The sequence below is a fragment of the Drosophila serrata genome, unplaced genomic scaffold (assembly GCF_035046125.1).
Source record: "Drosophila serrata isolate PLE 108 unplaced genomic scaffold, ASM3504612v1 contig_184, whole genome shotgun sequence".
Taxonomy (NCBI): domain Eukaryota; kingdom Metazoa; phylum Arthropoda; class Insecta; order Diptera; family Drosophilidae; genus Drosophila; species Drosophila serrata.
The window spans coordinates 9359264-9373745 of NW_028257082.1; the positions used below are offsets into that span (position 1 = coordinate 9359264).

Consider the following 14482-nt stretch of genomic DNA (forward strand, 5'->3'; position numbering starts at 1 on the left):
TGTAAAATGTTAACAACAGCACCGGAAATCAGAGTGACCAAAGGGGAAATATGGAAAAATATAAACAAAAAAATATGGCAAATTGGCAATAAGACACACTAACCTCTTCCATCTCTTTCTTTTAACTTCCGGCTCCGAACAACAAGCAAAATGTCGAAGAGAGGTAAAAAAAAAACGAAAAAGAATCCGATTGAATCTGGGAATACGCGGGTGCTTTGTGATAAATAAACAGGCGACACCGTCGAGCGTAAAACAATGTAGTGAAATAACTAATTATGTGTGTTTTTCCAACTAGGACGTGGAGGTACCGCGGGAGGAAAGTTCCGCATCTCTCTGGGTTTGCCAGTGGGCGCCGTGATGAACTGCGCCGACAATACAGGTGAGTAGCGATTGCTGGCAAGAATTGGGCCTGGATTTCATTATATTGCCGCTTCTAGGTGCCAAGAACCTGTATGTTATTGCCGTGCACGGAATTCGCGGTCGCCTGAACCGTCTGCCGGCCGCTGGCGTCGGTGATATGTTCGTGGCCACCGTCAAGAAGGGCAAGCCTGAGCTCAGGAAGAAGGTAAGTGCAGCTTCACGTGGAGAAAAGTGTGTAAAAATGGCAGAAATGTGGAAATATTCAGGATATTCTAAGTAGGATAGTATCGGCTTTGTGGATGTATCACGTTTTTATACTCTTTGTTTTTGTACTGATTGTACTTCATTGAAGTAATTTGCGAACTTGTTTGCTAATACATTCTGTATTGATTTTTTATTGTTCTCTATTATTATGCAAATTTTACTGTAGAATAAGGAATTAGTGAAGATGGAAATAGATTTTAATCATAAATTTAATGAAAATTCGTCTATATGTTGTATATAATACAATATACAAAATAAGCGACGAGATAACTTATCTCGGCTAAGCACGTTTTCTTCGATTTGTTTTTGTAAATTTGTGAAAAGTAGTTGATGCGTTAAAGGAACATGTTAGGCGGCTTCCAACAGCAACTTTAAATACATTATTGTACCTTAAATATCTGTTAAAGTTTCATATGTTTGCCGTCAATATTTTGTCCTGAAGCCATAAATGCTTAATCACACATATTATTCTGCCTTACACTTGCTAAACTTTACTTATCTGTTTGTTCACTCTTATTTTAGGTCATGCCTGCCGTGGTGATTCGGCAGCGTAAACCGTTCAGGAGGAGGGATGGCGTTTTTATATACTTCGAGGACAATGCCGGGGTAATAGTAAACAACAAGGGCGAAATGAAGGGCTCGGCCATCACCGGGCCCGTGGCCAAGGAATGCGCTGATCTGTGGCCCCGTATCGCATCCAATGCAAGCTCCATAGCCTAACGAGCTCCGATTTTCAAATAAAACCCTTAACGGAAAACGGCTTGTTTTGAATAAGAAGTGTCTCGGATCTTTTATTGAATGCTGCAAGAGTGATTCGCTTTCGGAGGATCGTCGTCTCTACTTGGGTGCCTCGGTGCGCAGAGTTGGCTTAGGTCGAGTCACCTCCATCGAGATCTTGCCGTTGGCACCCTTGAATAAAGCGTAGCACACCTGGAACGTGAGGCCCTCGAGTGAGTCGCCATTGAACTTGGTAATGATGTCGCCGCGCTGCAGTTTGTTGTCGATCTCCGGGTACTGGCCTTGGATCTGCGAAATAGAATGTATATCAGTGCATGCCATCTCTGTTAAATGCTCCGAAGACTTACTACATCCGCTATGGTGCAGCCACGTTCGTTGGGCGACAGGGAGAGGCCCAGTTCCTTGCCCGACTTCTTCATAAAGTCCACATTGAACTTTTCCAGCTCTGGCGGATCGGCACGAAAGACGGTAAGGGTGACGGTCTTCTCGTACGTAGTGTGGAACAGCTGATGGACCTTCAACGTGGTCATGGCACCCACGTGGGTTGGCACTCCGTTTACGTCGCAAATATGGTCGAAAATCTTGAGGCGGTTGTCGGCGGCCACAGCTCCCTCCGGATATACGTGTGTGATCACACAACCAGTCTGCAAGGAAGGATTAAATGGAATGTTTTCGACAAAACTGTCTGAATGAGACCCACCTTGACATGGTTGTTCTTGCCGCCGCAGACTATAACGCCCAGCGGCTTCTTTTCCACCTTCAACTCAATGAGAATCTTCTTATTGGGCTTGATCTCGGCTGTGGCGGGTTCCTGCGGCTTCTCCTCCTCCTTCTTGGCCTCTGTGGGTTGGATGCAATAAGGAGCTTAGGCAACCTGTTAATAGAAGCAATACTCACCCTCCTTCTTCTTCTCCTCCGCCTCCTTGTCGGCCTTAATGGCCTCCTCGCTCTTTAGGGTTAACAGAATCATAGTCACATTGCCCTCTGCACGTTTCAGCAGTCCAGTTGCCTGAGGTCAGGGGGAATTTGTGATAAGCTAAGGGGATTTTTCGCTTGCAGAACTCACATCATCGTAGTTGGACTCCAGTGTCACGTCTTGGTTGACGGCCAACAACATGTCGCCCACTTTCACGCCCGCCAGCTCGGCATTGGAGCCCTCTCTCAGATCGGAGATGAAGATACCATTGCCCACCTCGGCATGCTTGCCATAGATGACCATAATGCCTAGGAAGCCATCCTTGCGCACCTGCACAGTGCGCGCCTTGGGGAACTGATCGAACAGGAACTTGGTCTGCCGAAATATTCATAATTATAAATATGTATTTTATTATTTATAGAGGGAGTACGCTCCATTTACCTCATCCGACGCGGTGGGGAACTTCTTGATTGGCTTCACACACATGCCCTCATCGTTGGGCTTGCGCCGCGAGGTGATCAGCACCAGCTTGTCCCCGTCCACGTTCTTGAACACGGCGGAGGCATTCAAGTGGCAACGATTCTTAAGCACATTGCCGTTAACCTCGACAATTTCGTCGCCGGGCTTGAAGTCTGCGCTGGCAAACACTCCGTTTGGATCCACGCCGGCCACGAAGCAGGCCATCTTCTGGCGGTCCTTGTGACCGGCGAGAGCGATACCTAGCGGCTTGCTAGGATCCCTCTGGACCTCCACCCTCCGCAGATCCTTCATCATGTTGTACCGCTTGTTGATCTTAGCTGATTGGAAGAGATTGTTAGAGAGTTAGATTTGTGTTGTGGAGGGGATTTACCCATTGTGTAGCCAAACTCATCCTCCTGCTCTTTGTCGCGATCCTTTTCCATCTTGTTCAGCTTACAGTTACCGGCGGAGGCGCGATCGATCTGAAGGTATTGGGGAATTAGGGTTTTAATAAAAACCTAATACAAAGGTTGACAAATTAATAACCCACTTCATATCCTGCCTCCGTGCGAATGCGTCCGGTCATATCTCGGGTATCCTCGTCATCCTCATCCGCATAGTTGCTGTATTTCTGTCGCATCGACGCCGTAAATGTGGTATTCCGCTTCTGCATCGTCTGTTGCCGGTTCATGCCTCCCATTCCCTGTCCTTGATTCATACCCTGGCCCATTGCCATGCCCTGACCTCCGGCCGCATTGTTGTTGGTCATCTGGTCCTGGTTAAATTTATTCTTGGCCTGCATGTAGCCATTGCTGCGCTGATCTCCCTTCCCCTGCTGCTGCTGTTCATCGCTCTTGTCGTAGGTCTGAATCTCCAGATCGATCTTGAAGTCTGCCTCCTTGATGAGATCGATGACCGCCTGCTCTGTGGAGTTGCGCACATCCTTGCCGTTTAGCGAGAGGATTCGATCGCCAACCTTTAAGCGCCCGCACAGGTGGGCAGGACTATCGGGAACAATGCCCTTAATGAAAATGCCGGTGGTCTTGGTGTTTGGCGAGTCCTTTACCTCGCCGCGTACTATACAGATGCCGAAGGACTTCTTGCCCGTCTTGTCCAGGGTCACCATGTGAATTAGTTCTGTAATTGGTGTATGATATAGGAGAAGATCAGCTGGTAGTTTGCAGTTTGTAGTTGGAATAGTGGTCCTAATTTTAACCGATCATAACTAAGGAAAAAACACCTTTATTTTTTATTCGGAAAGCTGTTCAGTGTTAGTTTTTATCAGGTTAATAAAACTACATACTCAATTTGAAATTAAAAAATAAATAAAAAATTGTTTTCAATTTTTGAAATTTTAAACGATGTAACCCCTTATAAAATTTTGAAAATTTGAGTAGAATACCATGCTATATCGACTCGACTTTTTATGCAGATCAAGAAAATATATGATTTATGGGGTCGGAAATGACTCCTTCACTGCATTACAAGCTTCTGATTGAAATTATTATACCATTCTTTAATCAGATATATTTATCCATGTTTTTATATGACAATTTTGTTCTACAAATCAAAGATTTAAAATCTCATAACTCAGACAAAAGTGCATTAATTTTAGTTCGGAAAGCTTTCCTGTGTTTGTTTTTAATACGTTAACAAATTTGCATCCCCAGTTTTTAATTTTAAAAACTTAAAATAACTGAAATTATAATAGTATATATAACAATTTCGGTTTACAAATCAAAGATAAAAAAAAAAATCTCATAACTGAGACAAAAATGCATTAATTTCAATTCGGAAAGTTTTTATGTTAGTTTTTTATATGTTAAATCTGCATACTCAGTTTAAAACCTCAAATTTTTGGCAATTTTCGACAATTTTAACGATGAAACCCCTTATCTTTTTTTGAAAAAATCTAAAAAATTTTGTTCTTTAAAAATATAGCAAGATCGATTCGGCTATCGATGCTGATCAAGAATATATACAATTTATGGGGTCGTAAAAGACTCCTTTACGGCGATGTTCACTTTTGACTAAAATTATAGTACCCTGCAAGGCTGAAATACATTTTTTAACAATGTTCTGAAAGTAGAATTGAAGTTTACATATATTTTGTTCAAGTTTACTAAGGATACAGAATTCCTAAAAATAATACAATGTTTCTCTTGAAAATTATCCTTTTAAAAAGGACAACCTTGTGGGAACAAAACTTTAGTCTTTGTAAAGATCTAAAAAGTTGACGTATATTTAGTCTTAAGAACATGAAAACGTATTCCAAGGTCAAGTTCTCTCCGGATAAGCTGCAAATTTGATTAGCAATTGGCCATGAAGCCACTCAATGGGCACTGACCACTATTAGCGCCCGGATTCCCCAGGAACTGAACCATCCTCGCTGGCTGGGATCGATTGCTCTATAATCCACACCAAACTCGCGACTCACTAGCCGGACATTAAACGCACAGAATTAATTGTTAATGTGTTTTATATTTTTAATAGTTCATTTATTTGTAATTGTTATTTATTAGATGTGAGTATTCCGCGTTGGCAGCGCCCGATTTGAGTCCATTGAAAAGTGCGCCTAAACTGATTTTACAATTAGCGGACGAACATTCTTGCTAACTGACTTAGTGGCCATTCTATTTTGAGTATGATTTTCGTATCGATTACACTGGTCAGCAGGGGTTTGTTTTTTATCTGGGTAGAGAAAAAAATAGTTGGGAACTGGTATTATACATTAAATGCTTTAAATGACTTGTAGCATTAGGAATAATTAAATAATATAATTATAGAATAAATAATAGTTTAGTTTAGAATTTTTATGTTTAAAAAGTGAACTAAATAATAACTATTAATTACGATTATTATATATCCATACTGTTATTATAATCCTTGCTTTTTAATGTTGCAAGCGTTGTAAGCAGTACCGTTGTCTCCGGTACTTACAATACCTTACCAAAAATTTCTTGCCTGCAGCATTGTGCTATCGATCTGACGGAGGTGCTTCCATTGCATTGAGTAACTTTCTCTGTCTGTTATGACACTACTCTCATAATACATGGCTCCCCCAAGACGGCCTTTATATGGGCTAGAATCGCGAAACCAGGGAGACGTGCAGGAGGAATTGCGCCAGTCAAGTGTCTTTATTGTCCATATCACGTTATTAATTTGTTGGTACGATTTGGCCAATGCAGAACTCAACACTCCAGAGCAAAGGAAACCCGTCAAGTGCCAGAAATGCCCATCGATTTTATCTTTTTCCTTCATTGCACTTACAACTGAATAACATATGTCACACACACACTCTTTTCACCTTTACAAGTGGTCGCAATATAAATAAATGTATATCTTTTTTATCTGCTGTATTTGGAATATATGATATGAACATATATCTGCTAATAAAAATCCTCATTTTCTTTAACAAACAATATAATAAAACTATTTTTAAATGGCCCATATTGGGCACTGATTTTTCCTAAATCTAAACCTAAATTGTTAAATTAAATATCATTACTTTTTAAATCTTTTATTAAAATTTTTCAGCTTTTGTCTTTGCTTATGTTTTAATTTAATAATAATGTCAGTTAATGTGTAATATAAAAAATATGCGCCAAAATGTAGGCAACATATCTTGATACTTTTTTCATAACAAACATTTTCAGAAAGGATATACGTGAAATCTTGATTTTATTTGCGACAAAGTCAAAGCCAATCAAATAAAGGCTCCAGGACTCTAGGACAATTGAAGTGCCGAATGAATTTAATTTGCCAGCCGTCCTTAAATTCATAATCAAGATTTGCATTTTTATTCCGAAAGAAGGACGAAGGGGGAAAAAGAAAATGAAGATGGAGCAAGAACGGGAGATATGCAAACATTTCCATTAAATGCTCGAACGAAATGAAACGCGCGGAGGAATAGCTAAGGCAGCGCCAAAGGAAAACTAGAGTAAACATATGCTCAAAGGCCAGCGGGGGAGTGGGAAATTGGTGGGGGGGGGCAAAACTGGAAAATGGCCACCAAACGAAAGAGGGAGGGAGCAAGATACATAAGAGGGAGAGGGAATGGCAACGACTGCGAAACGATGTTGGAAATTAATTTCATAATAAAAAAGCGTAAGGAAACCCATTTGATAAAACAATTTCCTTTTTGCCTCCCAACAGTCATGTTTTGTTAGTAAAGTAAATTCAAAAGAGAGCACAGCGAAAATATGGCAATGAGCTTAACTCTCTCCACTTCTGCTCTCCTCCTTTCAGTATTCCTCATTCTTCCCTTTCCTGCTTTGACAGCCTCTGCCAGCGTCGGTGTTGCCTCTGCCAGGACATCGTCTTTTGATTGGCTGCCCTGCCAGGACCACGCCCATAGCAATGGCTGCTTCTTTTTCGGCTGTTGCTGTTCCTCTCTCTCTGTCTCTCTGTCTGGCTATCTCACACCCCCTTGATGTCCTGGCCGTGAAGCTGCGCTGCTGCGTCGCAGTCGGCGCATGGTTGTTGCGAGGATTTAGTTAACTGAAGTGATTTTCCACTGTTTGTCGTCGCACACACACCCACTGCCTCACTCTTATGTAAGTGGCCACACGTGCTTGTGTGTGTGTGTGTGTGTGTCGGAGACGCTGTGGGTGTGTGGGTGAATCCGTTGTTGACTTGTTCTCGTGTTGTACTTACATGCAGTTATATCAAATTGCTAATAATCGTTTAGCAGGCACTTCAGAGTGCGTCCTGGAAATGAATAAAAATTACAGTTTGCTGCGCAAAAACACTTCAGACTTCAGCGGCGATACGGATTCGGCATAATATGGAAATGGCTCGCATGGACGGGTGAAGAAGTTGGGGAAATCAGGGAAAAACCACAACGGAGTTATGGGCTTACCGGTTGTAAGGATATTTTGGAGCGAAATATGCTTTAAGTTCTTAAAAATGAAATAGAATAAATAAATATCGGTAAATATACTTTTTCTCTGAATATTTTTATAATTAACTTCAGTTTAAAATATTCAACATTTTGAAATCACATTCGCTTTGAACGTTTATACTCTTGCAGGGTATTCTAATTTAAGTCATAGGCTTGTAACGATGTGAAGGAGTCATTTCCGAACCCATAATTCATATATATTCTTGATCAGCATCGATAGGCGATTCGTTCTAGCTATATTTAAAAAAAAAATTTTTTTAATTTTTTCGTATTTTTCAAAAAAGATAAGGGGTTACATCGTTAAAATTTTCAAAAATTGCCAAAAATTTAAGGTTTAAAACTGAGTACGCAGACTTTTTAACATATAAAAAACAATTATAGGAAAGCTTTCCGAATTGAAATAAATGTATTTTTGGCTGAGTTATGAGATTTTTAATCTTTGATTTGTAGAACAAAAATGTCATATAAAAAGATAGATAAACATACATATGCGCTCAAAGAATGCTATTATAAATTCAATCATTTAAAGTTTTTAAAATTAAAAACTGAGTATGCAAATTTGTTAACCTATTTAAAACAAACACAGGAAAGCTTTCCGAATTAAAATGAATGTTTATTTGGCTAAGTTATGAGTTTTATATATTTATTTTGATATCCATACAAAATAAACTCAAAAACCGATAATCCCAATGATGCTTTATAGTACCCGATATGAAATGCAATTTGAACTGCTGAAAAACTCATTGAGAAACTTATAATCGATATGATATTGAGGGACGCAACAGGCTCTTACCTCCTACCCGATAAGATACACAAAACAAAGCGGGACCTCAGCCTCTCCACCGGAGGAGAGGAAAACCAACTGAATATTCTCACGACATTTAAGGACATCTACAAACAATTACGCCCATACATGAGTACCCGGCCCCTGAGTTCGAACTCCGAACTTTTAGCTTGAGTTCCGGCTGGAATGACGCACGGAATGCCCGCAGGACGAGGGTGACGGGGATTATAGATATTTGTGTTTACTACGGCTGTACATATAATGTCCTCATAACTTTTAATACGTGAACGTGATAGAGCAAATAATGGTGCCCACATGGACTCGAAGAGCAGTCCGTTCACTTGCTGCCGGGGTCCGGGGAATGGGAACTAGAACGGGAACGGGATTTACGGGATTACGCGCGCCGCCCAACATTAAAACTCAATTTGAATGACAACGCGTAAGCAAATAATTGTCCTTTTACGACCCGCCAGTGTCCTCGGTCTTCACTTGAAAGTTTGCTCTCCACACGGTAGTAAGTTATTCAAATATTGAGTTTTTCAACTCGACTCAACTCGAACAACCACCCCCAGAACCGATCCGTGAATGTGCGCAGGGTCGCAGGCGGATTCCTCTGATGACAAGGACGAGAACGAGGATGAGGACGAGGCCTCGAAATTTCATTCGCTTCCCTTTGTTTGAGTTGGGCTCGGTTCACTCCTCTAAATACATTTGATTTGTTTACCATGGCCCGAGGCCGAACCCAAGCCTTAGCCTGAGCTGAGAGATCTTAAGCTGCATGTAAATGCGTTAAATTAAATTTCAAACGCTTGTACTCCTTCCAAAGGACAATGACAATCAAATGGCTGAATGGATTGAGTGGGTAGTGGCTGACGATTTTGATTTAGTGCTCATCCGGCTGTCCACCTAATGCGATTATGGAAAGAAAGATTTGCGAGGTTTCCATATGGAGACAGGGTTTTAGGGGGGAAACAAAATGGAATCTCTGAAGGGAAGTCGTTCTACATTTTGGAGTATACTGAATTATTATTTTGAATATATGTTGACATTTTAATGTCCTTAAGTAATTATAATTAATACTTTAAGTATCTAGATTAAAAAAGGATTTTACATCTATAAAACTATAATCTTGTTTTTAAAGAAACCATGTATGTTTCTTTGATTTTTAAGGTATCCTTTACAAGTTCTTAATTAAATCTACTTGCTTTCAGGTCTGCAATGCTTTTTCCCTAGGTGATTGTCGATTCAATATTGTTGATTTTGGACACTGATAGCCTCTGATAAAACCATCAACACCATCCCGCACGTGTTCGCACTTCGTGGTCCTTTGGGCACGCGTTAACTTGTTTGTGATATCCTCATCATCAGTGCAGGCAAATATTTATTGTTCGCATTTTATTTGCAGCGCAAATTGGTAATATCCACGCCCAGCATCGGTCCGGGCTGGCACTCTTCCTGTCCATATCCGGGCATTGTGTCCTCTATTTTCTTTTCATTTGTCGCCATGTCGCCCACATTGCTTTGATCTAACGAATTGATTTACACTAACGATTATTTAATGAAATTCCGCAAGCGGCACTCCGTACACCACCCACCAAGGATGTATCCCTGCCAGGAAGTGTGAATTACCCAACACCCACTTCGATTCTAAATGATTCGGGGAACGTCCACGTGCCACACGTGCCCGATGACAACTTATTAGGCGTGTCTTGCGCCAATTTCCACCTTTTTACAGTTTGATTCTTTCTGGTTTGATTTAAATTTGTTTTCACCCAAGAGTCGTTTAGTGTAATGTTATTCCTTTTGTGGATTGTTGTCATGCTCACGGTTGGGTCACCAATGAAGATTACTGATTGCTTAAAGAGAAAAGATTACTCATACGACATGTTAACAAATTTTAAATTCTTAAAGCTAAATTCGTTAATATGCCAAAAATATATTGTAATTAATTTACACTAGTATTTAAAGCAATGATTACTTATATTTGAAATTATCGTTTTATATTACTTAAAAGTTAAAGTTATTTATTAAGGATGTTTTGCTAAAAATCCATAATTAGTCATGCGATTTTTAATCTTTGATAATATAATTAAATTCCAAAACTGCAAGGGTATATAAACTTCCGCTTCTCTAACATAGTTTCCTTTCTTGCTATCTTTTAAAAATACTTTTCATTAATTTTCTACCACACAAAAACTTCAACAGATGTTTCTGCTTCCAGAGCTTCAGCTTATAGAACACATAAAATTCAATAATCCCAAACAAATTTAAGCAAATCCCATCAAAATTTTGACTTCATAATCCTTGAAACCAAAACAAATAAATGATTATCTATCACGGCTGCTGCGTGGTGTGACCGCGTTGAAAGGGGAAAAGGCGAAAAAGGATCCCAAATGGTTATTACCAACTGTCCAAATTGCAGCCACGCCCCAACAGTTAAGAGAGCAAAAGGCACGAACGACGTCAAAGGGAAACTAATGCCATATCCAGAGAGTTTTGCTTTCGTGGCATACGGACAAGTGACAATCATCCCACTTAATTGAATTCTGCGCTGCATAATAAATCAACTTAATGCGATCCAAGTACCCAGTTGAGTTCCACACGGATGCAGAGCAATTCAAAAAAAAAGAGAAAAGGGAGTGATATCCTTCGGCTGTGGTTATAGGTGGCCCAGGCAGTTCCAGGCTCCGGCAAATAAACAACAATAACACACTCAGCCAGCGATGCCCACTTCTGCGCCCCTCGCAATTTCCACACTTGTGCTGACACATTGAAAGGGCTTTGGGTTTTATTTATGAATTGAGAAATTGACATCCTGGGCGGAGAGAGAGAGAGGGCGGAGGCAGGAATGGTTCTGAGGAGGCTTAGGCACACGGTCCTCGATTTTTATTGCCGCCAAACAAGAGGCTTAGGCAAAGGCATCAGCACATCACCACAACCACCACAGCCACCACCATCCGCATTCGCATCCACATCAAATGAACAAAACTGAATGAAATGAGCCACGAAACATCAGTGTGTGGCACTTGCTGTTTGTCCCAACCCTGTGCTTAAAAAAAAAATCCGGATAAATCGAGCGTGAAATATTCCAGCTAGTCCGCAGGACTGCGACTCCGGGTGGGAGAGGGGCGAAGTGGTTAAATCGAATCCATTGTTGTGCCTGCCACTTGTTGGCAGGTTGGAGAGACTCTGGTCGAAATTTGCGGCTGCAGTTGTGCAATTTGTCCGTTGCCTGCTGTGATTTTTCCCATTGTCCTTACGGCGGGGTTGCTTCCACATCCTTGTCCGTCAAATTGAGCGTCACTCAAGTATTCAAGTGCCTGTATGTGTATCTCTTACGGCCTTTCTGCAGATACTTCAAAGATTTAATAATGACATGAGAGTGAGTGAAGCTATTAAGCCTGCCTTCATCCCGCGGCTCGAAGTCCTTTGCCAGGCCTCGAGAGTGTTTGCCTTTGCGATACAGCAGGTGCCACCACCTGCCCGAATCCCAACCATCGATGCAGGATATGTCAGGATGCGGTATCTTGAGTACAAATTAGAGGACACCAAGCCGATACACTTGAGGAAAATTAATAAAAATAGAGAATGAATTTCCAACCAAAGAATCCATATGCAAAGATATAGAAACATCGACTTACTTTCTACTTGGTTATTAGTAAAACAATTCCTAAAAATATAAAAATTTATATTTACTAAAGGTTTTCCAGCAGTGTATAATGCTAGAGGCGGTACATCGTTCGGGTTTGGCAACTGTCTCCTTTGTTCAGTGCGAACAAGAATGATTGTCCTTGCCGGATCCTTGCAGTCAAAGCAATTCAAGTGTCAAATCTTTTATTTGCCTTTTGCAGATTTCGCAATAAAAATTTGTATTGTGAAAAGTCTGCGCTCATCCAAGCCAAAGACCAATCCCGAATCCGAATCCGACGTCCGTAGTCGGAGTATCCTCTCGCTCTTGCTCCTTTTATCCTCTTGGCGTATCCTTGGTCGTTTGTTTGTGTGCAATAAATTTGCTGACAAAAGAGGGATTATTGCTGGATCATGCCGCTGCTGCTGCAGCACGGAATGGGGATGGATGCGTATATGGATATATATATATCTGCACCAAACCTGAGGACGGTGCTGAGCAGGATATGCTACTGGTGGCTGGTTCCTGCCAGCGTGCATTCCTGGGCGTTATTGTTTGGCCATAAGTTAATTGTTCCCTTGCGAAAGCTTCACTGCACCGCATCCTTACGCTCAACTGGCCGCCAAAGTCCCTCGTCCTTCGTCCGCACTCATGCTGAGCTCAGGGCGGTGATTAACCATAGTATGACAGAGAACATCATGGATACGGATATGACCAAGGGATTGGAGAAGGCCAGCGATAGGGATGAGCGGGCTGCACATAGTTGGCAACCTTTAATTGCCATGGAAACTACTAGCAGTCGGTTAAGTAATGAAAAGTGGATTGAAAGAGCAAATATTTTCGATATATAGTATATACGAAGGAGATGTCATGGGGATTAACTTGAATGACAGGACATAACACAGGAACCAGCTACTGGATTATCCTTAATCAGCGGGAAATTATTTGAGGTTTGTGAAAGAAAATTCAAATAGTAACAAAAGAACGTTTTAATTTAAGTCATAATAGGAAAAAATATATATGTTATAGTTTCTATTGTTTGAACAGAATAATAATAGAATATATGTCCCTACTACAAGGATATGCATAATATAAAATATATTTCATTATTTGTCATTAATTAAATTTCAGTTTTCAGACTGTAAATAGATTAAGCCGCAGTTGTCTAATTAATAAGTAATGATTTTGTAATGTTTATTTTGCGGATATTTTGTTTGACAATTAAACGTTTTGTAATAAAAAGTAGGAAAACTCGGCTTCGTTGTAAAAAGTAATTTACCCAACAGATAAAAAATACAAGAAAAAAAATTCAGTGTAAACAGAACTTTAAATTAAAAAATTTTCGGTTGCGAAGACAAATTTTATTTTTAATTCCATAAATTAATGTAAGCTATTAGGTATATTTAATTGACTTTTTTTTCATAAATATATTTCTGCAATACTTCTCATGCTTTTATTGTTATTACTTATTTAGTACATATTTCTTTACTTATAAATATGAAATATTTCACCGCCTTGCAAAAATAATTTTAAGGGAACATGTATGGCATTTTGTGATGTAAAAAATTGCTTCTTTAAATTTATTTAAATCTTTCCCTTAAAAATATCCCATCGTTTAACCTGTTAATAAAGATTCTGAATTCACATGTGTGTTTTAGGGGGAGAGAGCAACTTGATTACTTTTTTGCCCCGAACAATATCCGTTTGGTAGCCATAAAATCTTTTGTTTGCTCATAAAGAAGACAAAGGGAAAGCCGCAATAAATTTTGCGCAACTAGATTGCTCAACGGATGACTATCCCCCATTTCCCAAATATCCTAAATCTCCCCGTAAATACCAACACCACTAAACGAGGATAAAGATACATACTGGAATAGCGATGCCACGCCCCTAAAAATCTGTCCAAAAAATCATTGATTCGTAAGTGTAACAGAAACGCAGGGGAAGGACTTAGAGGATTTGGTATCAAGAGATTGGAATGGGGATAAAAGTGGTGGCAAAGCCAAAATAGAATAATGAAAACGATGCCAAGAGTGAAGGAAGCGATATCAATATTGTCCTGAATGCGAAGATGGCGGCCATTATTGTGTTGTGTTTCATTCTTCCTCTGTATGTGTGCGTGTCACTGCCTTTGTCTGTGTGAGCCAGTGTGTGTGTGTGGGTAACTTCCGCAAAACTGGAAAACTAATTTGAACAAAGTACAACAAATAAAAGTGACTACTGAATGTTTAATTTGAAAAGGGAAGGCTCCAAACACTGCTGCTGCTGCTCCAACAACAATAATGTCTAACAACTGGAGAACAAAAACAGCGAAAATGAAAAAGAGAAATAATACAAAACTCACTTGGATACAAGTACAAATGCAGCAAACACATGTACCGTTTCCCTGCCACCTTTTCCTCCTCCTCCTCTGCCACCCACTCGTTGCCT

The 14482-nt window shown here is 40.3% G+C and overlaps 2 protein-coding genes across 2 annotated transcripts; one reads left to right on the forward strand and one right to left on the reverse strand.

Annotated features, from left to right (window-relative positions):
- Nucleotides 1-118: 118 nt before the first annotated feature.
- RpL23 (ribosomal protein L23) lies at nt 119-1401 on the forward strand. Its single transcript, XM_020943914.2, has 4 exons — nt 119-163; nt 296-379; nt 438-565; nt 1147-1401. Exons 1-4 carry the CDS (start codon nt 151-153, stop codon nt 1342-1344), a joined length of 423 nt encoding a protein of 140 aa, XP_020799573.1. The 5' UTR covers nt 119-150; the 3' UTR covers nt 1345-1401.
- Nucleotides 1389-5319, reverse strand: inaD (inactivation no afterpotential D). Its single transcript, XM_020943903.2, has 9 exons — nt 5085-5319; nt 3288-3874; nt 3129-3219; nt 2720-3075; nt 2429-2653; nt 2260-2371; nt 2063-2202; nt 1710-2006; nt 1389-1650 (listed from the first exon to the last, which is right to left on the reverse strand). The coding sequence occupies exons 1-9, from the start codon at nt 5119-5121 to the stop codon at nt 1462-1464; spliced, it is 2034 nt and encodes a 677-aa protein (XP_020799562.1). The 5' UTR covers nt 5122-5319; the 3' UTR covers nt 1389-1461.
- Nucleotides 5320-14482: the final 9163 nt, after the last annotated feature.

Excerpts from the sequence above, each read along its gene's own strand:
- RpL23 (XM_020943914.2), top strand. Across the intron at positions 380-437 it reads GAACTGCGCCGACAATACAG|GTGCCAAGAACCTGTATGTT; the intron begins GTGAGTAGCGAT and ends TGCCGCTTCTAG. Across the intron at positions 566-1,146 it reads AGCCTGAGCTCAGGAAGAAG|GTCATGCCTGCCGTGGTGAT; the intron begins GTAAGTGCAGCT and ends CTCTTATTTTAG.
- inaD (XM_020943903.2), bottom strand. The coding sequence starts at position 5,121 with ATGGTTCAGTTCCTGGGGAATCCGGGCGCTAATAGTG. Across the intron at positions 2,203-2,259 it reads GGAGGAGAAGAAGAAGGAGG|AGGCCAAGAAGGAGGAGGAG; the intron begins GTGAGTATTGCT and ends TCCAACCCACAG. Across the intron at positions 1,651-1,709 it reads GCTGCACCATAGCGGATGTA|ATCCAAGGCCAGTACCCGGA; the intron begins GTAAGTCTTCGG and ends TCTATTTCGCAG.